This window comes from Neophocaena asiaeorientalis, unplaced genomic scaffold (genome assembly GCF_003031525.2).
Source record: "Neophocaena asiaeorientalis asiaeorientalis breed wild unplaced genomic scaffold, Neophocaena_asiaeorientalis_V1.1 scaffold91, whole genome shotgun sequence".
NCBI lineage: Eukaryota > Metazoa > Chordata > Mammalia > Artiodactyla > Phocoenidae > Neophocaena > Neophocaena asiaeorientalis.
The window spans coordinates 6,039,795-6,067,304 of NW_020173198.1; the positions used below are offsets into that span (position 1 = coordinate 6,039,795).

At 43.2% G+C, this 27,510-nt stretch overlaps 1 protein-coding gene across 4 annotated transcripts in view; it reads left to right on the forward strand.

The window, feature by feature from the left end:
* Positions 1 to 27,510, forward strand: part of COG7 (component of oligomeric golgi complex 7) — an 86,061-nt gene that overhangs the window by 25,949 nt on the left and 32,602 nt on the right. For all 4 annotated transcript variants that reach the window (XM_024744559.1, XM_024744561.1, XM_024744558.1 and 1 more), the window contains 5 exons: positions 7,058 to 7,256; positions 13,314 to 13,441; positions 14,376 to 14,530; positions 19,819 to 19,935; positions 22,043 to 22,108. In XM_024744559.1, coding sequence (XP_024600327.1) covers positions 7,058 to 7,256; positions 13,314 to 13,441; positions 14,376 to 14,530; positions 19,819 to 19,935; positions 22,043 to 22,108 — 665 coding nt within the window. The remainder of the gene's footprint in view (positions 1 to 7,057; positions 7,257 to 13,313; positions 13,442 to 14,375; positions 14,531 to 19,818; positions 19,936 to 22,042; positions 22,109 to 27,510) is intronic.

Genomic DNA, 27,510 nt, shown 5'->3' on the forward strand with positions numbered 1-27,510 from the left:
GAGGCCTGCGTACCGCAAAAAAAACAACAAAAAAACAAAAAAAAACAACTGTCCTAGACTCTTCAAAAATGTCAGTGTCATGAAAGAAAAAAAGTCAGGAAATTGTTTAGATTAAAGGAGACAAAAAAAAAGACAACTAAATGTAATTTCATGATCCTGGATTGGATTCTGCATGATGACACAAAAAACTATCAAGGACATTGAAAGAACAATTGGGGAAATTTGAACATGGACTGTGGCAGGTAAAAGTATTACATTAAGGTTACATTTGATTATCTGCAGTGTTGTAATATAGGAGGATGGCCTTATTCTTAAGAGATAGACGCTGAGGTATTTAGGGATGATGTGTCATGATATCTGTGATTACCTTTCCAATGGCTTAGAGAGAAATAGAAATAAAGCAATTGTGGCAAAATGTTGATTGTTGAATCTTGCAGTATTTAAACATTTAAAGTGTAAGAAAAATTCTAAATAACATTTCAAAATAATGAATTTGGTGGTGGTAAATAGGGTGAATTGATGAAGAAAGACTGAAGACAGGTAGGAAGCTATGTTTGGTCTAGGATGGTGATGGTAATGTAGCAAAAGATATCCAGTTAAAAAATGAACAGTTGCTAGGACCTGGTAACTGATAAAGGGACTGAAAGAAAGGAAAGTGAAAAGGGAGATTTTTATTCTGGTTGAATGGTGATGCTACTGACAGAAATAAGGAAGTTGATAGAAACAGACCTGGGGAGGTCAGTGGGAAAATAATGAATTCCAATTCAGGACACTTTTTTTTTTTTTTCTTTCTGGTACATGGGCCTCTCACTGTTATGGCCTCTCCCGTTGCCGAACACAGGCTCCAGACTCACAGGCCCAGCGGCCACAGCTCACAGGCCTAGCCGCTCCGCGGCATGTGGGATCTTCCTGAACCGGGGCACGAACCTGTGTCCCCTGCGTCGGCAGGTGGACTCTCAACCACTGCGCCACGAGGGAAGCCCTCAGGACACTTTTAAATTCCAAGTGAGAGTGGCTCAGCTTAATGGTGACATCCAGTAGATGGCTGGAAGCTGTTGCTCAGGATATAAATTGGTCATTTCGTATTTGTTGGGTTAGATTTGCATTTCCTCTATTTCTTTCTCTCAGACCCCAGCAGTGATGTTTATTAAACTAAACAGGTGTTTGTTGAAGTTTTGTGAATTCTCTATGAGAATTTAAAAATTTTGTTTTCTATTTTGGTAATAATCTAAGAAAAAATATAAGCATATTTTGGGCCATGTATGTGACCACCTTATAACCCACTGCTGCCATGTAATTTCAGTGGGTGCTTTTCTGTTGATAGTCACATTGGTACCCCTCTTCTATTGGGGGCCAGTGAAAAAAGAAAGAGACAAACTTAATGCTTAGATAATGTAAGTGCTGGTGCCAAGTGAGTGCTGTTTAATGCCGTTGCCAGCCTGATGTTTTCTTAGTAGTTTGTAGTTTGAGTAGAGATAGAAGCGGTGTAAAAATTCTCCTCACATACCACAGAGAAGCATAGGCAGGCTGAACTCAAAAAAACCTGTGCTGTAGCAGTCAGGTCAAATTATTGATGAAAAAGGCAGTTTAGCTGCAGCAAACATCTTCATCTGTCCTATTATTTTGAATTTTATTGGTTTGATAGTTAATTTTTTATGTGTGGTAAAATATACATAAAATTTACCATTTTAGCCATTTTAAGTGTACAATCAAGTGGCATTAAGTACATTCAAAGTGTTGATTAACTATCATGCTATTTCCAGAACTTTTTCATCACCCTAAACAGAAACTGTGTACTCATTAAGTAATAACTCCCCACTTCGCCCTCTTCCATCCCCTAGTAACCTTAACCTTTACTGTGTCTATAAATTTTCCTATTCTAGATACCTCTTATAGGTAGGGCCATATGATATTTGTCCTTATGTGTTTGGCTGATTTCACTTAGCATAATGGTTTCAGGGATCATCCATGTCGTAGCATGTATCAGAATTTTTATTACTTTTTTATGGCTGAATAATCTGTTGTATGTATTTACTACATTTTGTCTATCCATTCATTTGTTGATAAACACTTGAATTGCTTCCACCTTTTGGCTATTGTGAGTAATGCTGCTCTGAAAGTGTACAAATATCTCTTTGGGTCCCTGTTTTCAGTTCTTTTGGGTGTATACCTACAAGTGGAATTGCTGGATCATATCATAATCGTATGTTTAACATTTTGAGAAACTGCCAGACTGTTTTCTATAGCAGCTGCACCATTTTACATTCCCATCAGCAATGCATAAGAATTCCAATTTCTCTACATCCTTGTCAACACTTGTTAATTTCCATTTTTTTGATAAATAGCCATTCTAGTGTGTGTGAAATGGTATCTCATGGAGGTTTTGATTTGTATTTCCCTAATGACTGATGATGTTGAACATCTTTTCACATGCTCATCAGCCATTTGTATTATCGTCTTTGGAGAAATGTCTATTACAGTTTTTTGCCCATTTTTGGTATATGTGCTGCCGAAGCGAGCACTGCCCATTTTTGAATTGTAGTGTTTGGTTTTATGTTGTTGAGTTGTAGGAGTTCTTTATATATTCTGGATATTAATCCCTTATCAGTTACATGATTTGCAAATATTTTCTCCCATTCCATTGGTTGTCTTTTCACTCTATTTGTAACGTGTTTTAACAGATTCTTAATTTTGATATAGTCCAGTTTATCTGTTTTTTCTTTTATTGCTTATGCTTTTGGTGTCATACTTAAGAAACTATAGTCAACTCTTGGTATCCTCAGGGAATTGTTCCAGGAACCCACCCCCCTCCCCATACCAAGATCCATGGATGCTCAAGTCCCTTATATAAAATGGTGTAGTATTTGCATACAACCTATGCATGTACTCCTGTATACTTTAAATCATCTCTAGATTACTTATAATACCTAATACAATGTAAAAGCTATGTAAATAGTTGCTGGTATGCAGCAAATTCAAGTTTTGCTTTTTGGAACTTACTGGACTTTTTTTTTTTCCTGAATATTTTTGATCTGAGGTTGGTTGAATCTGTGGATGCAGAACGTGTAGATATGGAGTGCCAACTGTTGCTAAATCCAAGGTCATGAGGATTTTGCCCTATGTTTTCTCCTAAGAATTTTATAGGTTACTCTTTTTAAAAAAAAAATTAATTTTTTTTGTTTTTTTTTTTGCAGCACGCGGGCCTCTCACCGTTGTGGCCTCTCCCGTTGCGGAGCACAGGCTCCGGACACGCAGGCTCAGTGGCCATGGCTCACGGGCCTAGCTGCTCCGTGGCATGTGTGATCTTCCCGGACCGGGGCACGAACCCATGTCCCCTGCATCAGCAGGTGGACTCTCAACCACTGCGCCACCAGGGAAGCCCTAAATTAATTTTTTTTTTAAAAAAAGTAACCTAAAAAAAAAAAAAAATTAATTTATTTATTTTTGGCTGCCTTGGGTCTTCATTGCTGCGCACAGTGAGCGGGGGCTACTTTTCGTTGCAGTGTGTGGGCTTCTCACCACGGTGGCTTCTCTTGTTGTGGAGCATGGGCTCTAGGCGTGCGGGCTTCAGTAGTTGTGGCACGTGGGCTTCAGTAGTTGTGGCTCGTGGGCTCTAGAGTGCAGGCCCAGTAGTTGTGGCGCTCGGACTTAGTTGCTCTGTGGCATGTGGGATCTTCCCATACTGGGGCTCGAACCAGTGTCCCCTTCATGGCAGGCGGATTCTTAACCACTGTGCCACCAGGGAAGCCCTATAGTTCACTCTTAACATTTAGGTCTGATTAATTTTGAGTTAATTTTTGTATATGGTATCAGGTAAGGATCCAACTTTTTTTTTTTTTTTGTACGTAGTATCCAGTTTTCTGAGCACCATTTGTTGAAAAGAGTGTCCTTTTCCCATTGAATGATTTTGGCACTCATGTTGAAAATCATTTGACCATGTATGTGTGTTTCTGGGCTCTCTATTCCATTGGGCTATATGTCTATTCTTATGCAAGTACCACACTGTTTTGACTATTATAGCTTTGTAGTAAGTTTCTTTTTTCTTTTTTGCGATGTGCGGGCCTCTCACTCTTTTGGCCTCTCCCATTGCGGAGCACAGGCTCCGGACGTGCAGGCTCAGTGGCCATGGCTCACGGGCCTAGCCGCTCCACGGCATGTGGGGTCTTCCTGGACTGGGGCACGAACCCGTGTCCCCTGCATTGGTAGGCGGATTCTCAACCACTGTACCACCAGGGAAGCCCTGTAGTAAGTTTTGAAATTAGGAAGTGTGAGATAGCCAATGATCCTCTTTTTCAATATTGTTTTTGCTATTTGGGGTTCCCTCAAATTCCATCTGAATTTTAGGATGGGTTTTCCTGTTTCTCCAGAAAACACCTTTGGGATTTTGATGGAGATTGCATTGAATCTGTAGATGGCTTTGGGTAGTATTACCATGTTAACAATATTAAGTCTTCCAGTACATGAACATGGGAAGTCTTTCCATTTTTTGTGTGTATTCTTTAATTTCTCTCAGCAGTGTTTTGTCGTTTTCAGTGTACAAGTCTTTTAGTTCCTTTGTTACATTTATTTCTAAATAGTTTATTCTTTTTGATGCTATTGTAAATGGAATAATTTTCTTAATTTCCTTTTCAGATTGTTAGAATAGAATTGCTAGTATAGAAATGCAAGTGATTTAAAAAAAATTATTTATTTGGTTGCACTGGGTCTTTTAGTTGTGGCAGGTAGGCTCCTTAGTTGTGGCTTGTGGGCTCCTTAGTTGTGGCATGCAAACTCTTAGTTGCAGCATGCATGTGGGATCTAGTTCCCTGACCAGGGGTCAAAGCCAGGCCCTCTGCATTGGGAGCACAGAGTCTTAACCACTGCGTCACCAGGGAAGTCCTTGAATGTGAGTGATTTTCGTTTGTTGATTTTCCATCTTGCAACTTTGTTGAATTTGTTTATTACTGCTAACTTTTTTTTTTCAATTTGTTAGGCTTTTCTACATATAAGATTACATCATTTGTGAAAAGAGATAACGTTACTTTTTCCTTTCCAACATAGATGCCTTTTATTACATTTTCTTGTCCAATTCTTCTGGCTAGAACTTCCAGTATTATGTTGAATAAAGTGGCAAAAGCAGGCACCCTTGTCTTGTTCCTGGTCTTAGGGGAAAAGCTTTCAGTGTTTCACCATTGAATATGATGTTAGCCATGGGTTTTTCTGATATGGCCTTTATCATGTTGAGGAGGTTCCTTTCTATTCCTAGTTTATTGAGTGTTTTTTTTTTCCCCAATTATGAAAGGGTGTTGAATTTTGTCAGATGCTTTTTCTGCATTAATTGAGATTAATGAGCTTTTTCCCCCTTCATTCTGTTAATATATTACATTGACTAATTTGATATGTTGAACCATTCATTCTGGAGATCAGTCTCAGTCATGGTGTATAATCCTTTTAATATGCTGCTAAATTCAGTTTACTAGTATTTTGTTGAGTATTTTTGTATGTGTATTTATAAGAGATATTGGTCTGTAATTTTCTTTTCTTTTCTTTTAGTATTTGCCTGGCTTTGGTATCAGGTTAGTGAGGCCCTCATAGAATGAATTAGGAAGTGTTCTATATTAGTTTGCTAGGGCTGCGATAACAAAGTACCCTGGAATAGGTGGTTTAAAGAATAGAAATTCGTTCTGGAGGCTAGAAGCCCAAGGTCAAGGTGTTGGCCGGGTTGATTTCTTCTGAGGCTTCTTTCCTTGGCTTGCAGATGGCAGTCTTTTCCCTGTGTCTTTCCTTTATGTGTGCCTGTGTCCTAATCTCCTCTTGTATAAGGACACTGGTCAGATTGGATTAGGGCCCACCCAGATGACCTCATTTTATCTTAATTGCCTCTTTAAAGGCCTTCTGTCTAAATATAGTCATATTCTGAGGTACTGGGGGATTTGGACTTCAATATATGAATTTTGGGGAGACACAATTCAGAATATAACATGCTCCCTCCTCTCCAATTTTTTGGGAAGAGTTTGAGAAGGACTGGTATTAATTCTTTTAATGTTTGGTAGAATTTACCAGTGAAGCCATCTGGTTCTCATTTTTTCTTTATTGGGAGGTTTTTGATTACTGATTCAGTCTCCTTACTAGTTATAGGTCTATTCAGATTTTCTGAAGTCACTTTTGGTAAATAATATTTGTAGGAATTTTTTGTCCATTTCATCTAGATTATCCAGTTTGTTAGCATACAACTGTTCATAGTATTCTCTTATAATCCCTTTTATTTCTATAAAATTGGTAGTAAATGTCCCCACCTTCATACCTGATCTTAGTAATTTGAATCTAATCTCTTTTTTTTTTTTGGTCAGTCTAGGTAAAAGGTTTGCCATTTTGTTAATCTTTTAAAAGAACTAACTTCTGATTTTGTTGATTTTCTTTATTGATTTTCTGTTCTCTATTTCATTTACCTCTGCTCTAATCTTTATTATATCCTTTCTTCTACTAGCTTTGGGTTTAGTTTCTTCTTTTTCTAGTTCCTAAATGTGTACAGTTAGGTTATTGATTTGAGATATTTCTGCTTTTTTAATGTGTGCATTTACAGCTATAAATTTTCCCCTTTGCACTGCTTTTGCTGTATCCATAAGTTTTGGTTTCCATTTTCCTTCATTTCAAGATATTTTCTAATAAAAATGTGAATTGATTGATTTTATAATTTTTAAACTTACACTTATTTTTGCCTTAGTGTTGCATAAGAACAGTCTTATATCTTGTTTCATATTTGACTAAGTGAATCTGTACTTAAAACAGGGGTCCCCAACCCCAGGGTCCATGGCCTGTTAGAAACCGGGCCGCACAGCAGGTGAGCGGAGAGCGGGGCCTGCAATAGGCAGAAAGTAGCCAATTGTCCTGGACAGGATGCAAGTCTTGCTAGTTTACTTGGCTTTCTGAGCATGTTCACATGGGTGCTGAGGAAAGCTTGGGGCTCTTGACTAGACCGCTTTCCGGCTTGGAAGGATTCCTTTGAGCAGTCCAGGAGTCTGCTTCTTTAGAAGATCTGCTCCAGTGTGCTAATACAGATACCTCTCTCCCCCTGCAGGTTTTCAGGAACCCCTACGAGGTGGTGACTGTGCTGCTGATTCAGACCCTGGGGGCCCTGGTGCCCTCTCTGCCCGTCTGCCTCAGCTCCAGTGTGGAGAGGGCAGGGCCCGAGCTGGAGCTCATCAAGCTGCTGGACTTCTACGACGCCACCGCCCACTTCGCCAAGGGATTGGAGATGGCCCTGCTTCCCCATGCAGGTAAACATCCTTCCTCCCAGCTTGCGGGCTTTTTTTTTTTTTTTCTTTTTTTGCGGTACGCGGGCCTCTCACTGTTGTGGCCTATCCCGTTGCGGAGCACAGGTTCTGGATGCGCAGGCTCAGCGGCCATGACTCACGGGCCCAGCCGCTCCGCGGCATGTAGGATCTTCCCGGACCGGGGCACGAACCTGTGTCCCCTGCATCGGCAGGCGGACTCTAAACCACTGCGCCACCAGGGAAGCCCTCGCAGGCTTGTTTTTACTCGCTCTTTTTGAAGCGTCTGGGGCCTGGGTTTGTTTGCCTTTTCTGGTGACTGATTTTACAGAAATGCAAGGGATCAGTGTTTTCCTTCTCAACAGATATGAAAACCTTTTCCATGAAAACATTGCCATTATGGAAATAATTGTTGCCTAGCTCCAGTGCTGCCTAGGTGCTTTTACACACTCTGGGGAAGTGATAGACACTTCTGCAGGGGCTTAGAAGGTAAGAGGCAGGTAGACGTTAGTGGCAACGAGTTGGCAGTGAGTTACACTTGGGAGGGTAGTGTCCTCTTCCTTTCAAGGCGTCACAGAACCTTGGGTAAGTCAACCTTAAAAGTAAATTTAAGAGAACAAATGGATTAGAGGAGCTTTTTGATAGGACAACAGCAAGTTTTTAAGGGCAGGGGTGCTGCATTAGGGCTAAGGGTGGCTATAAGGAAAATGGGCTTTCCCCAGCTGCCATCTGAGAGCAAAGCACTCCTTCTTCCCATTTAGGCAAACAATGCCTGGTGTGTTGCATTTCCCCAGCTGTTTCCCTTCTAGGTTGAAAGCATCATAAACTTTTCAGTCATACAGACTTCATCATGAATGCTACCGTCAAATCAGGAAATCGCTTCAGGAAGGCCTGCTTCTGCCCTTTGGCTGCTGTGTGTCACTGACTTGGTTTATTTAATAGTTATTCTCTTTAATTACCCTTGTGTGTAATTACCTCGTACATTTCCTGGGAGTGTGTTTATTGTTCCAGTTCCTGATGACTCATCGGTGTTTTTGGCACACTCACTGGTCAGGCCCGGGTTGTGGGAGAGGCATGGTGGATGTGGCTTTCAAGGGACCTGGATGCTGTGGTCCTAGTGGCTGAAGAGTATGTAGGCTGAGCGTCCTGTGGAGCAGAGTAGAATGAAGGCAGGGCAAGGAGCAGATTGCTTTTCTCCCACTGGTGATGGACATTATTGAAGAAGAGAGAACCACCCTCTGAAGAATCATGAAAATGCTTTGTTAGTCAGCCATGGAAGTTTAGATTTTTAATGATTCCTACTGAGGTTTTCAAAAAAGTATTCCTTTTTTTTTTTTTTTCGGTACGTGGGGCTCTCACTGTTGTGGCCTCTCCCATTGTGGAGCACAGGCACCGGACGCGCAGGCTCAGCGGCCATGGCTCACGGGCCCAGCTGCTCCGCAGCATGTGGGATCTTCCAGACAATTCTCAACCACTGCACCACCAGGGAAGCCCTAAAAAGTATACGCATTTTTTAATTTAAAAATACTTTGGAAACACACAAAAATAAAAATAAAAGAGTAAAAATGATCCATGACTCAGAGAAGGCCATGGGAACATTTTATTTCCTCCCGGTAATTCAAATATAATTATACATTTTCATAAGTAAATATAAAATATATGCATATATAAGTATATGCATATATAAATATATATGCACATACATATTTAAATTTTTTATTTATTTAGTTTTGGCTGCATTGGGTCTTCATTGCTGCACACGGGCTTTCTCTAGTTGAGGCTAGCAGGGGCTACCCTTTGTTGCGGTGTATGAGCTTCTCATTGCAGTGGCTTCTCTTGTTGCATAGCACGGGCTCTAGGCACGCGAGCTTCAGTAGTTGTGGCTCGTGGGCTCTAGAGCTCAGGTTCAGTAGTTGTGGAGCATGGACTTAGTTGTTCTGCGGCATGTGGGATCTTCCTGGACCAGGGATTGAACCTTTGTTCCCTGCATTGGCAGGCAGATTCTTAACCACTGCACCACCAGGGAAGTCCCAAAATATTAGTTTATATGATCTTATATTCTCTTTTTTGCTCAAATTAATATAATGAGCATTTTTTATGTCATTCAATGTTTTCCTAAAACATGGTTTTTAATGACCACTTGATAACTATGGCTTACTTTAATTTTTAAATCTGCTGTTATAAATAAAACTATTATTAACAATCTTACATATTAATTTTGGAGTCCAGCTCTGATTATTCCTTGGGATAAGTTTGAGAATTACAATTGCTAATAAATGAAAACTTTAAAGATGTTTGTCACATTTTTCTCTTTAGAAAGTTTCTACCTGTTTTCACGTCCATCAGTAGTAAATGAGGCTGCTGATTCCCACATGCCCTCACCAGCACTAGGCTCTATCTTTTTTTCCCCTTGCCAGGTTCTTAGACAGTTAATGATATATTATTTTAATTTTCATGTCTTTGATTACTAGCCAGTTTGAAAATTATATTATAAAAAGTTATATTTTTTTCTTGAATTTCTTATTCTTTTGCTTCTTTTTCTGTTTGAGGGTTTAATCTATTTCTGGTTAATTTATAAGAGCAATTTATTTAAAGCAATATATTATTAACTATATTATAAAAAGCAACAAAGTATTGTTATAAAAATTCATGATACAACTATCTGTGACACAAAATGAAAGTCTCCTATAATCCCGCTTGCTAGAAATAACCACTGTTAAAAATTTGGTGTATATTCCCTAAATATCCTTATATAGTAAGGATTTTTTTTTCTTATCAAGTATGTTGCAGATATATTTTCTAACTTTCTGGCCTTTAACTTCTTTGCCTTTAACACTTTTCCATTTTAATAATTAATAATGTACATAGTGTAATTCAAAATATGTAAAAGGTTATGCAATAGAAAGTCAAAAAGTTAAATAATTTGTTGACTTTATAGTTAATAAGCAATATGTATTCAGTATAGAAAAAACCAGAAAATACAAGGAAGGAAAAAGATCGTGCTCAACCAACTGTCCAGAAACAGTATTTTGGATTATATACACATGCAAATTTTGTATATGAGTGTGTGGGTACTTAAATGTTTTTAATAGAATATTTTATTATCATTATCACCCCCCATTTTATATTGATTCAATATTGTCATCCAAAACACAAGTTTTCCCAGTTCCACAGAAGTCTTTATAGCTGTTTCCCTACCTTGCATTAAAATCCGGTCAGTGTACATGCATTTTCTTTGGTTGTCCTGTCTCTTTAATCTCTTTTAATCTAAAAGAGTCATCTCATCTTTTGTCTTTCATGACATTGACATCTTTGAAGAATACAGGGTAGTTTTCCTGTAGAATGTTCCATATTCTGTAGTTATCTAATTGTTTCCTTGTGATTACATTTAGATTAAACATTTTTAGTAAGTGGTGATGATGTGTACTTCCTATGGCATCACATCAGGAGACACATAATGTCCAATTATTGGTGATGGGTTGGATTAATCACTTGGTAGTTGGACCTGCCAGATGACTCCATTGTAAAGTTACCTTTTCCTCTTTGTAATTAATAAGTATCTGTGGCGTGATATTTTGAGCCCATAGGAATATACTGTTCCTTAAGAAATATTTACTTAGTGACTTTAGCATCCATTGGTAATCCTTGTCTGAATAAACTTTTGCATTGCTGATTATAAAATGGTAATATTCTAATTCTCTCATTCCTTTTACATGTATTAGCTGGCATTCTTTTTTTTAAAAAAATTTATTCATTTATTTATTTTTGGCTACGTTGGGTCTTCGTTGCTGCTCACGGGCTTTTTCTAGTTGCGGTGAGCGGAGACTACTCTTCGTTGTGGTGTGTGGGTTTCTCATTGCAGTGGCTTCTCTTGTTGCGGAGCACGGGCTCTAGAAGCGCAGGCTTCAGTAGTTGTGGCACGCGGACTCAGTAGTTGTGGCACACGGGCTTAGTTGCTCCACTGCATGTGGGATCTTCCCAGACCAGGGCTCGAACCTGTGTCCCCTACATTGGCAGGCAGATTCTTAACCACTGCGCTACCAGAGAAGTCCCTTGCCGGCATACTTTTGTGAAGAGGAGATTTTTCTTTCTCTTTGATATCACTGTGAACTCATTGGATTCTTTTTTTATTCATTGTATTATCCATTATTTTCATTATTCATTTTGATGCTCGAATTATTTCAAATTTGCTCAGTGGTTGCCCCTTCAGGCTGGCTCCTGTATCATTTTGACACGTCCCTCTCAGCCTTTGAGTGCTTTATTGTTTTTTGGCACACACTGTTCCAGGAACACTTTGTACTTTCTCTGCCTCAGACCAGGAATCAGCCATATTCTCGAGGAGCTTGGTTTCTTCTAATGGGAAATGGTATTTAGAAACCAAGATCTGGCACCAGGGATGCTTATTGTTGCTGGACTGTTATTACTTCCTATGCCCTTTGTGGACAGAACTAGGAAATGCATAGTTTTTAAAATTACCAGTTTATACTGATACTTCCAAATCAAATGCAACACCAATAGATTTTTACCTCTTGCTGTTCTCAGTTGCATCTCTTTTCTCCTACAGTGAAAATTCTGGTTCTCATCAGCAGTGTGTGAGTGTGTGTGTGTGTGCATGTGATGTGTGTGTGTGTTATATACACATACAGTTATTTTTCATGACCCTATTATGGATAGGTCAAAATGTATTTAGTTTCTTTATTCAACTACAATTGGACTAGTTCTAGAGTGCTGGATGCTGAGGATGCTATGATAAGCAAAACCAGACACAGTCCCTGCTCTCATAAAATGTATGTTCCAGTGGGAAATAACCAAATAATCACACTAATGAGTGTATAATTACAAAGTGAGATGAGTACTTTGAAGAATAGCAAAATGGTTCTAGGAGAAAAGCAAAATGGTTTTAAGCAAATAAAGCTGATTGAGACTAGCAGACTTGAGTTTAGTGAGTACTGAGGGAAGAATAGACGTTAACCAGATGAAGAGGGATAGGGAAGAACAAGGTCGTTTCAGACAGAAGTAGTAGCAAGTGGCCAGAGGGGAGCTTCTGAGGAGCTGAGGGAAGGCTAGAAGCTAGGGGAATTGTGAAGGAGGCTGAGTCTATAGAAGTAAACATAAAAGTAGCTGGCCTTTATTGAGTGCTTATACATGCTAGACACATACTATTTTGGTTTTTTTGTTTGTTTTTTTTGCGGTACGCGGGCCTCTCACTGTTGCGGAGCACAGGCTCCGGACGCCCAGGCTCAGCGGTCATGGCTCACGGGCCCAGCCACTCCGCGGCATGTGGGATCTTCCCGGACCGGGGCACGAACCCGTGTCCCCTGCATCGGCAGGCGGACTCTCAACCACTGCGCCACCAGGGAAGCCCGACACATACTATTTTATATAATCTCCAGTTAAGCCTTATAAAATTGATGCCATTATTAATTTCATTTTATAGTTGAGGAAACAGACACTGAAAAGTTAAGTCATATGCACAGAGTCACCTAACTAGGAAGCAGTAGAGCTTCAATAGAAGAGCCTTCACCCTTAACTACCACCCTCTTTCACCCCCTGAGGTCAAACGATGCAGAACTTTGTAGGCTATGGAAAAGATTTTGGATTCCAACTGAAGAGATAATTCTTAGAAGTTGAATTGCTGTGCCATAGAATATGCACATTAAAATTTTTATGTAGTTGAATATAGGAATTTTGGGAATGCCTAGTGTATGGGCTCCAGATGGAAAATGTTCTTTCTGCAGAGCCTTTTCTCTGTAGCAGTTCTTGAACTTGACCGTGAGGAGGGTTATCATTTGAAGAGGTTCTTGACCATGGCGGGTTGTAGGATTAAGGGGGTTGGTATCTCTAATAGTGCCTTAGGCACATAATGCACAAAGCTCAAATGTATCAAAAAATTTACTGACATGATTGCTTCAGCTTCCATGAATGGTAAAAGATGAACAGAAAGTAGTCATCCCTAAGATGAAATAGGAAAAGTTCCAGTGGAGGTCCTTGCACCTGTTGTTTTTCAGCAATTGATTTCCAATTCTTTGTTCATTATTGCATTTAATTTCTGATTCCCTGAAGATGAGCAAACCCTGGTGAAAGTCGTGGAGCTGGTGGATGCTGTGTATGGTCCGTACAGACCCTACCAGCTGAAGTACGGTGACATGGAAGAGAAGAACCTCCTCCTCCAGATCAGCGCGGTGCCTCTGGTAATGGCATAATACTGGCAGTGGCCGTTCGGGAATCAGTTCTATTTGCCAGACTCCTAGGGTTGGGGGTGGGTGGGATGCGTCAGAGAAGGTGTGAGGTGGCGTTAGGAATGCAAAGAGTGGGAACTGGTGTGCAAACACTGGGCTCTCAGTGCTTCCTGGGCTCTTGTAATCCAAATGTAAAATGAGACCACAGATATGCTACCAGTTTTTTATTTAAAATCCTCTAGCAAAACTTAGAGGCTTAAATCTTCTTGAGAGTAAGTTGATTATCCCCCTGATTCAGTCATTATCACACAGTCTTTTGTTTAAGGCAGCATATACAAATGGACACAGGAGCTGCGTATTCATGGACAGTACTCTAGGGCCAGGTTCACCAGGTGGGCACCAGAGGGGAATTTCCATTGTAAATGTTAAGGTTGCCTAGCATGATGTGAGTTGACATTTAAGAATAGATCTTACGGTAGTTAAAACCTGCCACCTCCCGCTGCTTTTCCGTTTTCTAAGGACGTACCTAGAAAGTCTGTTCCGCTCAGTTATGTTCTTGCCCCTGAAGGAAGCATTTTCCTTTCACTGCATTCTTTTGGAGCGTGTGGTATGGAGAATTCAAATCCTAGCTTGAGAGCCAGAGGGAGAGATGCCATCTTAAATGACAGAAAAAGAGGAAAGAGATGAAAAATGTAAAGATGAATATAAGGATTTGATCATGCTTTTTAGCCAGGAGTTTATTTCTGTGATCTCACTGACCACTTAGACTGTTCTTCCCTAGGTCGGGCTCTTAAAGAGCTGTCACAGTTTGGGACTGCATTTCTGTTGCACCTATTAAGTGATTTACCATGAATGAGGAGGTTTGGAGCTCTCCCCATCTTCATGTTGTCTATTCGTTTGTTCTTCAGTCTGAGGCAGCTTTTTTTAATCTCTGTTTGCTGACCAGGAGCGTGGGGAAGTCATTGACTGTGTGCAGGAGCTGAGCCACTCTGTGAACAAGCTCTTTGGCCTTGCTTCTGCAGCCATTGACAGATGCATCACATTTACGAACGGCCTGGGGACCTGTGGCCTGCTGACAGCCCTGAAATCCCTCTTTGCCAAGTAAGGCTGGGGGCAGTGGGGTCAGGGCCAGCCTGATTGGAGAATGATGTCTCTCCCAATTAAAAATGTGTGTGTCCTGTATTCCTGCCGTGAACCCGGGAGAGGCACTTGCACCTGAGCCCAAGGGGGTGTTCTTAAGGATGTTAAGAACACTGTGGCACGTTTGTAAGGGTGGAGCATCTGAAGCAACGTGAATGTCCATCCATTTGGAAATGGCCAAATAAGATACGGTATATTCATATGAGGGGAGTTCCCTATGTGGCAGTTAAGGTGTTAATTAGATCTATACATAACAACATGGATAGATCTCAAAACATACTGCTGAGTGAATAAAAGGTTGCAGAATACTGTATAGAGTCTCATACAGTGTGTGAAAAGAATATACAAAAAATAGAGTATATTTTCTGTAGCAGGGTTCGGCAAATTTTTTCTGCCAAGGGCCGGATGGTATGTATTTTAGGCTTTGAGGGCCTTACAGTCAACAGAGACTTTTGTAGTGCACTGCCCTAGTAGTAGAAAGGCAGCCAGAGACAACACATACATGAGTGGATGTGGCTCTGTTCCATTAAAACTTTATTTACAGAAAACCAGGAGTGCCAATTCCTGTTCTAGATCTTTTTTTGTCACTTTAAAATGCATTATATATTCCTATAGCATAGAGGTCAGCAAACTCTAGCTCATGAGCCAAGTCTATTTTTGTACAAGTTTTTGTAAAAGCTATATTGGAACGCCACCATGCCCATTCACTTAACTATGGCCTGTAAATCCTCACTATAAAGTTAGAGTTGAGTAGTTAGGACAGAGACCTTGTGACTCTCAAAGCCTAAAATACCTGGACCTTAACAGAAAAAGTTTGCTGAGCCCTGATGTGGAAGGTTAGGCAACAAACTCAAAACACTGGTTGTCTTTGGGGAGATGGGGAGGGACTAAGGTGGTGGTCATAGGGGATTTAGCTTCATTTGTTATTTTCTGATTTTTTTAAAAATTAAAAATATAAATTAATTTATATTTAAAATGTAATTAAAAATATAAAATAAAAAATATATAAAATCATGCTAAGTGAAAGAAGCCAGTTACAAAAGACCACACGTTATATGATTCCATCTATATGAAATGTCCAGAACAGGCAAATCTGTAGAGACAGAAAATAGATGAGTGGCTGCCTAGGGCTGGGGAGAGGGGAGTATTTGGAGGAGATGAGGGATGACTGCTAAAAGTTATGGGGTTTCTTTTTGGGATGATGAAAATTGTTCCTAAGTTGATTGAGGTGATGGTTGCACAACTGGTTTTTGTGACTACCCTAAAAACCTTTGAATTGTGTGGTATGTGAATTAAATCGCAATAGAGCTGTTAAAAGAAAGAAAGAAGGGGAAACCAAAATTAAGTTTACTTAGAAAAAAGAAAAAGAAATCAATATAAGGCTGGATTCTCTGACCTGTGTAATTGAGATGTAAGGGCCCTCAGGAGGTTAGATGCTTTAGTCTCTAGCTTCTAGACAAATACATTCTTAGGCTCTCCAAGAAATCTTGTTCTAGAATGAAGTTGCCACGAGTCTCAAGAAATTCCTCATACTGAACTGAATGCTCTTTTGCTGCTGTAAGTTTAGGGATCTCTTGTCATTCCAGAAATGCTGAGCATGCCCCTGTGAGCTCTGAGGGTCCTTGGACCCAGTACTGTTGGTCACTGCCATGGGCAGTCTGCACCTTCCAGGGTGGCTCACAGGAAGGCACTGAGGGCTGCGAGATCATGTCCCCTGCGTAAGACAGGGGGAGCCAGGTGAGCCCAGACATGTCCCTCAGAAAGAGAAACATCAGCAAAAAGTTTGTTTTTTTTTTTCCGGTACTCGGGCCTCTCACTGTTGTGGCCTCTCCCGTGGCAGCGCACAGGCTCGGGACGCGCAGGCTCAGCGGCCATGGCTCACAGGCCTAGCCACTCCGCGGCATGTGGGATCCTCCCGGACTGGGGCACGAACCCGTGTCCCCTGCATCGGCAGGCGGACTCTCAACCACTGTGCCACCAGGGAAGCCCATCAGCAACAAGTTTAATGAAATAAAATTTATCTCTTTCTCTCTCTGCCACCATCTGGGATCTTGTGGATAAAATAATTTTTTTTGAGATCTAAAAATTTTATTATAAAATTTAAAAAGTAATGCTTCTAGAAATACATATATATTTAAATATGAAAAGGTGTAAAAAGGTGAAAGTGTTCCTTCTTTCCTGCGCATCCTTTGGCAGTCCTCAGGAGTCACAAGTTTTAAACATTTTGCTTTGAGTCTTCTCATTCTTCTCTCCAGACTTTAAAGATTTTTTTGTTTATCACCTTTAACTATTATGTCTTGACGCAACTCTGAAAGGTGAGGAACTGAGCCTCCTTGAGGCTGGTGCTGTCGCTTATCCCCTCTCCTCCCAGCTCTTATTGGTGATATTTTCACTTTTAGTTCTTCTGTTGGTTACTTCAATTACTTCATTTAAAAAAGTAATACAGGGGCTTCCCTGGTGGCGCAATGGCTGGGAGTCCACCTGCCGATGCAGGGGACATGGGTTCGTGCCCCGGTCTGGGAAGATCCCTCATGCCGCGGAGCGGCCGGGCCCGTGAGCCATGGCGGCTGGGCCTGTGCGTCCGGGGCCTGTGCTCCGCAACGGGAGAGGCCACAACAGTGAGAGGCCCGCGTACTGCAAAAAAAAAAAAAAAAAAAAGTAATACAAATCCATATTAAAAATTCAAAATGTACAAAAGGACATATGATGAAAACAGGTCACCTGCTCTAGAAAGGAAGGTTTTGAAGCTACCAAGACAGCTGATGTTTATAACATTAGGGAAATGAGGATGATGCTAACTTGCCCAGGGTTCAAGTGGGACCTTGTTCAGGAGTGGGGAGGGTGTGGGGATGGTGTTCAGGAAGGCAGGGATAGGGAGGATGGAGGACGCAGGCAGAGCAGGAGGAGATTGGCCTAACTTGCACTCTGCTGAAGCTGTAGAATATAGCTGCTGATGGGGTGTTGCAGGGTGAGGGGTGTTACAGCTGTGATGGGAGCCTGGGCCCTGGAGTTGTAGCCACCTGGGCTCAGATCCTGTCTCAGGCACTTACTAGCGGGGACCTTGGGTGGGTTAGTGTGCCTTTCTGAGTCTTGGTATCTTTTATTTGGGTAAACTGATGGTGATAATATCTCCTTTCCATGGTGGTTGTGAATATTGAGTGAAAGCATATAATTAAAGCACCTAATGCAGCAGCTCTTACATGGTAGAGACACTTGGAAACATGTATTGTGAGAGAATCAGAAGGTTTTGGTACAAATGCCATAAAAATGTGATGTGATACACATATCACGTGCGAGCCCCGCTATGGCTAAACAGTCACCCCCCGTCTCCCCCTGGCCCCGCCTCAATGCTCGGCGGCTGCTCACTGTACCGGGGACTCTGTCGGGAGGTTCTGTGGAGCTCACGTCTTGTTGGACGGAGTGTTCTTCTTGTTTAACGTCCTTCAGCTAAAGCACAATTAAAAGGTTCTTCAACAGCTCCCTGTCAGTGTGTCCTGAGGGCCCTCCCCCTCCCCCAAGGAAAGCTGTCACCTCTCTGGGTGCAAAGGGAAGGTGCTGTCCGTGGCATTTTGGTTTTGTAGCTTTTCGGCCCTGTGTGAAGGGAGCAGCAGCGGCATTTGTCCCTCAGTGGAGTGGTCTGCAGCAGTTCCTTCCACTTGCTTCTCTGAGCGGCCTTTCTCTCCACCACACAGACTTACTCTTCAGAGCCGTGCCCTGGGTCATCACAGCCCACTGTCCTCACTAGAGCTCGTGGTTTGGGAAGGGAGAGAGGCGAGACTTCTTGTGATGTATGCAGGTGTCGTGGGTTTTAGGGAGCCTATTGGCTTCCAGAGCACATGACCATCCACCCCTGTCCTCCTTACCACACCCTCCCAAGGACTTACGTGTTCATGTTCCAAGAACTGTACAGCTGGCCCTGTGTATCCAGTGTTCCTTATCTGCGGGTTCAACCAACTGTGGATCAAAAATATTCAGAAAAAAAATTTCCAGAAAGTACCAAAAAGCAAAACGTGAATTTGCTGCATGCTGGCAACTCTTTATGTAGCATTTACATTGTATCTACAATTATTTACATAACATTTATGTTGTGTTAGGTATTATAAGTAATCTAGAGATGATCTATTAAAGTATATGGGAAAATGTGCCTAGGTTCTATGCAAATACTATGCCATTTTATATAAAAAACTTGAGCATCCATGGATTTTGGTATCTTTGGGGGAGGAGGGGAGCAATCCTGAAATCAGTCTCTCATGGCTGCCCAAGGAGTACTATACATAAAAACGATACCACTGCACATCAACTTTCATTTTATACTTTTCAGGGAGCTTTTGTGCCTACTATTTCATTCATTTCATTTTATTTTATCATCATGACAACTCTGTGGGGCAGTACAGAAGTCATCATTAAGTCAATTTTAAAGATGAGGAAACTGAGGCCCAAAGACAGCTAGGTACTTGCAGTGCAGGTCTGTCATTGACTCAGGACCTATTTCTGGATGTTTCCTTTATGCCCAGGTCTGTGTTAATTCCTGGGGATACGATTATGACCTACAAATGGATAGTCCCTATTCTCCCAGAGCTTCTAGTCTGATGACAGCAATAAACATTAAACACATACATTAAATAAGCTATTTAATTATACTTGTGTTAAGTGCTATGCAGGAAAGTATGTGGTATAGGTGGGAGCAGACAGCAGTCTGTGAGGGAGGGCTTTCAGTTTTGAATCCAGTTTCATGCTCCTGTACCATTAAAGTCGGGCTCTTGCCTGCCATGGAGCTTGGCTGTTTAATCTAAATTCAAGGATTTGAGTGGTATAGAAGTACCCTGGATATCAGTGAACTGCCTTATGGTATCCTAGGTGACAGTTGGGTATTATAGTGGGACCATGACGTTTTAAAACAGTTCTTTGAATCAGCTTCCAAAGAAATGCCCCTGTTAGGATGAGGGAGTAATTAACCAGCATCATCTCTCACCTGGTTGGTCAGAGTCTTGGTCTTAGTGGCCATCCCCTTCCCCCCTCATCTTGAGCATCTCTTAAAGCCGCTCTGCCAGGTGAGAAAGACAGTCTTGCCACATAGAGGAGACCTTTTTGTGGTCAGAGCTTTATAAGTAGTGACAACGCTTGGTAGGATAGCCTCTGAAGGTGCTCTCAAGATCATTAGCAGTTTGTCCCAAGCTGTATAATTCCAGGTGTCTCTAGGTCTGAGGAGTTTATGATGATACCACTGTCATTTTTTTCTGTCCCCATAGGTATGTGTCTGATTTCACAAGTACTCTCTACTCAATACGGAAGAAGTATAGGCTGGATGATATTCCTCTCAACTCCCTTTTTCAGGAAGATTGGGCGGCTTTTCAGAATTCCATTAGGTAAAGTGGGGGTAAACATGCATAATATAGTATATAAAAATGATAAATGTGTGTGTAAGGTGTTCTTTTTTCTCTCTTTCACTGCCCCCCGTTTTTTAAAGCAAATACTCTAGACTCTGAAAACAAGCCAATAAACAAAAAAAACAAGGCAAACCAAACAAACACCAAAAAGACCCCTCTTGGCCTTAAAATATTTTTAAAAGTTCTTTATGAAGTCATCTCCTTTGGTGACTTAAGTTTTTTTATGTTTGGTTTGAGATTTTTTTTCTTCCCCTTAGCCTATAGTTTCTACAAACGTAAAATAAGTTAGAGCTTTTATTTTAGAAAATGCACAGCTGATTAGATCCTGTTTCTGGATCTGTGCCACAGAACTAAATGGTAAGTCAATGCTATTTGGCCTGCAAAGAGCCGTGTAAGAGTTCCGTGAAAGGCCTTGAGGTGACCCTCCCAAGTCGTTGTTGACAGACAGATTCTGGCGTAGCCTGTGTGACCTGTGGGCCACTAGGTAGACACCATGTTGCCCTAAGCCCTGAGGTCTGGTGGGAGTGTGATTGGCAGAGGCCTGAGGAGTTTGGCCCTTGATGTGTCCAGCCTGAGGGAATGCCCTGGCAGTCCAGTGGTTAGGACTCCGTGCTTCCACTGCAGGGGGCACAGGTTTGATCCCTGGGTGGGGAACTAAGATTCCGAAAGCTGCACGGGGCGGCCCCCAAAAAAAAAAAACAAAAGACGGAAGCTCTGGAAGCACTGGGCCTGCATCATCCCAAGGCTGTGACCCGAAGCCTCGGTTGACTAGGTGTATGTTCTCTGTTGCGCTGTGGTTCTCCCACTCCTATGAGGTCTAACAACTACTATCAGCCTGAGATAAAAATCGATCTAGAAATTGCTTTTCCTTACAACCATTCTTTGCAGACATATATTCTGAAAAGGCAAGCTGCTCTCCCCCCACTTACATTTCTTGCCTGACCCCTGGCCTAGGTGGTATGTGCAGAGTGCCCATGGCACATGTGGGTCTCAGTGCAGATCCAGACCCTCCAAAACCTGTCTTTAATCAGGGTAAACCCGGGGCCTCCCAGGACCGTTTGGAGTGTCTCCTCATGGGCTCTGATCTGAACTTTTTTTTTGGATGAAATTTAATGTTCTAGATACTAATATCCCTTATCAGCTGTGGCAGCTTGGTACACCAGAAAATATTATGTGCAAGGTTGTTCTCTTGTCACTGGCGTGAGTGGAATATTTCACTTTCTCATAAACCTTTCTTATGATGGAATGCCTAGATATCCTGGTGATGATAGACACTTTTAGAGAAAGTTAAAAGTTAACTAGACCTAAGATGTTTTTAATCCTTGGATTTGTCCTGACATTATAGTTTGGTGTTGAAGGACTCAGTAGCTGGAGTTTGAGGGCTAGCATAAAATGACTTGAAAATTAAAGGATTATTAAATACAGATCATTCAGGCTTATCTCTGAGAAACAAATGGATTAATCTTCATCTGCCTTTCATGTGATCAGAGAGAAACAATTCTAAGATCAAAACAGTTTTCTCTTCTATGCCTGGCAAATAGCAGGCAGCTCACAAATATTAATGAATTTTGGTTTTTAAATTTTAGATACAAAGAATTTCCAACCCATTTTATTTGTTTGTTTGTTTTGTTTTGTTTGTTTTGCTTTTTTGTCCACGCTGTGCAGCTTGTGGGATCCTAGTTCCCTGACCAGGGATCGAACCCGTGCTCCCTGCAGTGGAAGCGTGGAGTCTTAACCACGGGACCTCCAGGGAATTCCCTCCAACCCATTTTCTTAAGGACAAAGCCCAAAAGCAACCTCAGTATTTTTGGAAATGTAAAATTATTTGAGATCATGTTGGATAGAATTGTGATTCATAGCAGAGAGACCCATGACAGGAGGATATTAGAAGGGACCAGCATTTCCCTTTTACATGAATTACTAATGAATGGAACGTTTCAGGTAGGCCCTCAAATGGTTAACTGCTTTCCCACAAACCAGCACACCACCAAAAGTGGTGAATAGTTAGAATTTTTATGAATGGGACAATGTTTGTCCTGTAAATGTCGGCATTCCAGATACTTGAAGTGCTTTTTGTTTCGTTTAGGATAATAGCCACCTGTGGAGAGCTCCTGCGGCAGTGCGGGGACTTGGAGCAGCAGCTAGCCAACAGGTAGGAGAGGGCTGTGGGCCGGCCCCTGGGCTCTCAGCTGGGGAAGACCTTGATAGAGTGCGCAGCACCATCTGAAGCCACAGAGCTTGAGGACTCTCTGTACCTAGGATACGAGGTGTCAGTGTTGTCACCATTCAGCATTTATTGAGCACCTAAAAGGAGCAAGGCTCTGACCTCCTTGGCACATAACTTTAGTTAGATATGGAAGTTTCAGCCTAAATGAGGAAGCAGTACATGTTGTCTCCAAATTATGAGTGGGCAGGGCTCCCGCTGCATGTTTGCAAGTCAGTTATTGGGGATGGAAAGTTATAGGCAGTGCGAGGTCCCCTGGGCCAGCCCACAGAATCGGGATGAATCCGGCCAGCCTGCCTGCTGGGTTCTGCAGTAGGATTCTGTGCTGCGGAAGCCGGTGTGTGTGTCAAAGGAGGATTTCTGGGGTCAGGCCTAGGAACGGCCCTCCTGCCCCCTCCATTCTGATACCTGCCAGGGCTTTTACACTGCCCCGAAGTGACCCCATTCGGACCTGCTTTTCCCTCCAAGGGCTTCAGGCTTCCCAAATGTCCTCACTTCTTCAGCGGAATTTCTGATTGCCTTGGTGCAGCTGCTTTCTCTGTTCTGCAGGAATTCAGGGGAAGAAATCTGTTTCCTACAGCGGTGTTAGGGCCTAGTGGCAGTCCCTTCACCTCTTTCTGGGATAACTCAGAAAGTTATCTCTGCAGGAGGGAATTTCTGGCAGTGGTACAAAGTGAAAAGCAAGCTGAGGCCTCGAGACTGGGTGGGCAGTAGGGCTGAGCTGCTGGGGAAGGTCGTCAGACCGGCCGCAGGGTCAGGGCTCTGAGTTGGTCATTTCTTCTCCTCGCCACTCTCTGTCTCCTTTCATTTCTGAACCCACGGGTTGCCTTCAAGTCCCAAGATTTTTCACCATGGTTCTCATTATGGAGAAAGCCTTGCGGGGGCCAGGGGTGCGGGGGTGGGTTGGAATGGGCAGCTGTTGCAGTTCATAGCTCCCAAACAGCCCAGCATAGCGCTCATGTGACTTCTTGGAATGAATAAAACCAGAGCACCACAAGCATACAACAGAGTGTGTATAAATAATATAAATGATGAGGTAAACGCCCCCTTCCTCCCACCCCAATCCCACACACAAGTATGCTCATGTTTATATGCACGCGTGTGCGTGCACGCAGACACGCACACTGTGAGGGGAGCCTATGGCGGAAGGGTGAGTAGGTCTGGGTTCACGAAGGGCCCCTAAGAAAAGGTGAAAATTTGACATTTATATATTTAAAAGAAAGCCATGTAGCTTATTAGTTTCTTAATTACGATGGTAATTACAGCCTGGGCCCAGCTCAAAAATTAAAAGTTCACGAGTGTACAAAGTATTAAAAACTGAAAATCTACTCACCCCAAAAATTCTTGAGAAGAAACGTTAACAGCCCCCCTGCCCCCATCGCATTTGTTTTTTTTTGTTTTGTTTTGTTTTTTTGCGGTACGCGGGCCTCTCACTGCTGTGGCCTCTCCCGTTGCGGAGCACAGGCTCCGGACGCGCAGGCTCAGCGGCCATGGCTCACGGGACCAGCCGCTCCGCGGCATGTGGGATCTTCCTGGATCGTGGCACGAACCCGTGTCCCCTGCATCGGCAGGCGGACTCTCAACCACTGTGCCACCAGGGAAGCCCCCACATCGCATTTGTTGAGCTCTGCCATGAAAGGCTTTACATGAATTAACTCCTTAATCCTCCCAGGGCGTCCAAAGAGATAGATACTATTCTTACCCCCATTTTTACACATGAAGAGACATTGAGGCATAGAATTTGGCACCGGTAGTAACTTTTTAAGTAAAAGGAATTATCTGTGGAAAGAGCTATGTCTGAGGTGATGCACCTAAGAGGCAGTGATCTGAACCTGGACATCAGCTGAGTCATCCCGAGTGTGTGAGTATCACCTCCACACTGTCCTTCCTCACAGATGAGTGTCCGTCCTCAGACTTGGGTTTCTCTGCATATATATCAGACGTCTTTCCATATCAGAATGTATAGACTTGCCTTAATCTTTTAATGAAGATAAGTATTACCTTCTAAAGGGTAAGGAAGGATCTGGTTAAGAAGGTGAATGGGGGCATGACAGATAAAGGTTGAGCCCCTCTAACTGCATTTTGCAGCCCAGAGAGGCTGAGAGCCTGGCCCGAGTTTTGGTGTGAGATGAGAACAGATTGGGTGTATCCAAGGGAGCCTTTTTAAGAGGTGACGTCATTCTGGAAGCACTGAGCCTGGAAAGGGAAAAGAGTAACAGTCATCATCTGTGTTCCCATCAGGGAGCCTATGCATGTGACTGCCACCTATAAAGCTTATCTCCCTGTCGGTTTCACTGGCAGACCCAGACTGCAACTTAGGACCACTCCCCTCAGGTGGCAGAGGCAGTAGCTCGAAACACTGCAGATTACTTCAGTAACAAGAGTGACATTGGCTACTGGGCTTTTAAGATCACCTGTTTGCAGACAGAGATCGTTTTGTGATTAGTGGGGCGAGTAAAGCAAGGTTGAGTTGGGTGTCACCCGAGGGATTTCTCTTGTACTTGGGTGACATACAGGGAGATTGCTGTGGTTCCTCTATACTTCTATGGTGCCCACCGCTTATTTTTGGAACAGAGGTATTTTCACTAGGACAAGGCTTTAGTGGCACAGTTCAGTGGGACAGTGAGGTTTGGGGAATCCAAAATAAATGTCCAGGTTCCTATGGCTGAGGAGTGGGCAGCAACTTTTCCAGAAAAGGAGATGAGTTGAGGAAGGAGATGGAATTGGGAGGTTAGTCCCTCCCTCCTCTGCTCATACTCACTGCCTTCTCCTGGCTCAGCAGGTAGCACAGCACTGGCACATAATGGACTCTCCTGTTAATCTCTGAGCTTCTGAGGGCAAGCTCTATGTATAATCATCTGATAATCGCCAAGACCTGGCTTAGAGCCCATTAAAGTGATGAGAAAACGTTTCTTTTTTTTTTTTTCTTTACTTCTGGCTGCGTTGGGTCTTCGTTGCTGCGCACGGGCTTTCTCTAGTTGCGGCGAGGGGGGGCTACTGTTTGTTGTGGTGCGCGGGCTTCTCGTCGCAGTGGCTTCTCTTGTGGAGCACGAGCTCCAGGTGCACGAGCTTCAGTAGTTGCAGCATGTGGGCTCAGTAGTTGTGGCTCACGGGCTCTAGAGCGCAGGCTCAGTAGTTGTGGTGCACGGGCTTAGTTGCTCTGTGGCACGTGGGATCTTCCTGGACCAGGGATCGAACCGTGTCCCCTGCATTGGCAGACGGATTCTTAACCACTGCGCCACCAGGGAAGTCCTGAGAAAATGTTTCTTTTTATTTTCTTTGCGGTATGCAGGCCTCTCACTGCTGCGCCCTCTCCCGCTGCGGAGCACAGGCTCCAGACGCTCAGGCTCAGCGGCCATGGCTCACGGGCCCAGCCGCTCCACAGCATGTGGGATCTTCCCGGACCGGGGCACAAACCCGTGTCCCCTGCATCGGCAGGCGGACCCCCAACCACTGCACCACCAGGGAAGCCCATATTAGATTTGGTTTTTATTCTAGAGCACACTATTGTGACATTTTAAAGTATAATTTTTTAAAAAATTAATTTTTGGCCACACTGGGTCTTTGTTGCTGCACACGAGCTTTCTCTAGTTGTGGTGAGCAGGGGCTACTCTTCATTGCGGTGCGCGGGCTTCTCATTGTGGTGGCTTCTCTTGGTGCAGAGCACGGGCTCTAGGCGCGCAGGCTTCAGTAGTTGTGGCACACGGGCTCAGCAGTTGTGGCTCGCGGGCTCTAGAGCGCAGGCTCAGTAGTTGTAGCTCACGGGCCTAGCTGCTCTGTGGCATGTGGGATCTTCCCGGACCAGGACTCGAACTCGTGTCCCCTGCATTGGCAGGAGGACTCCTACCCACTGCGCCACCAGGGAAGTCCCTTAAACTATAATCTTTAATACTAAAAACATTCCCAGCATAACTGTTTTTCTTCAGCTTGGATGGCAGACTGATGCCACTTGCCCCTGGCAGCCTGAGACTGAGACACATATTGCAGTAACCTCAGGAAGGAGAGCTGACTTCCCGGAGGGCAGAGACGAAAGCTCAGCTGTCAACTTCCTGCTCACCAAACCCAGGGTCACCTGTCAGTCAAAGAATAATTACGGAGCTCCTGCTATGTTCCCGGCACTGTGCTAAGTGCTGGGAATTCAGAGATGAAGACCACTCTGTGGTTTAGCCTCACCATCTAGTGTGTAAGAGAGGTGAAGGCTGGTGAAGTTAGAAGACTGAGTGCCTGGGGGGATGCCCCTGGGACCGGTCCTTGAAGAAGGAGTAGGATTTTTCCAGGTGCACCAAGGAGGGGAGAGCATTTCAGATCACGGGAGCATGCGAGCAAGACACGCAAGGGTGTGAAGCATGGTGTGTGGGCTGGGGGCGGTTGGCATGGTAGCGGGAATGTTTGTAAGGATACAGGGGCTCCAGCGATGGAGGGTGCTGGGGGCCATGCCTAGGCATTTTTAGTTTTATCTTGGGGAGCACTGAAGGATCTTTGGGAAAAAGACAAAATCAGATTTGCCTTTTGGAAAGATCATTCCAGTTACCCTTAGGAGGACAGATTAAATGGAGTGTGGAAGGGAAGGCAGCTATGATCCAGACAAGAAATAGTGAAGACTTGGAAGTAAGGCAGCGGCAGGGACAGGCCACAGTTTCACAGAGAAGAGATGCAACCGAAATTACCGGTAGGTGTAACCAACAGGGAAAACTGTAACTTGACCTTAGTGGCAGAGGCAGGTGTCTACTTGTGTCAGCAGTGGTTCCTGAGGAAAGTCCTGTCCCCAGGTTTGTTTGCAAGTACAGGCATTTCTTGACAAGCTCATGGGATTTGTTTTTGAAGAAGTGAGTGCCTACAGGCTGCCATGTCCAAAGTGATCTTTTTTATAAGAAATTATGGTAAAGGAGGCATTGGGGAATTAGGCACAGTTGGGATGTACTACAGTGTCTAGTCTTCTGGCTACATAGGTTTGTATAATTCTGTACACATTTAAACGTATAGGCCGAATGGTGAGGTTGGGCTAAGGAGGAAACAGGATTTTCGGCATCCGTTAAGGGAGGTCATCCTTGTTGGAGACAGAGATCCTGCTCCCAAGCAGCGCCAGAGGTTGATCATCCCATAGAACCTCCTCCAGGCATTGTTCTTTCTCAGGAAAGCACCAGGTTCTCTCAGTAGATCTCTCTAAACCTCAGAAGTAAACTTTACGGTGCCGATGAACACAAACACCACACGAGCCCAGCGTGTGCGAGAGTGTGAGTCCTGTGGGTAGAGGTGTGCAGCGAGCTGCTGTCACTCTTCTCCAGGGGCACTGTCGTGTCTCGTGCCTCTGACTGCGGTGCCAGTGGCTC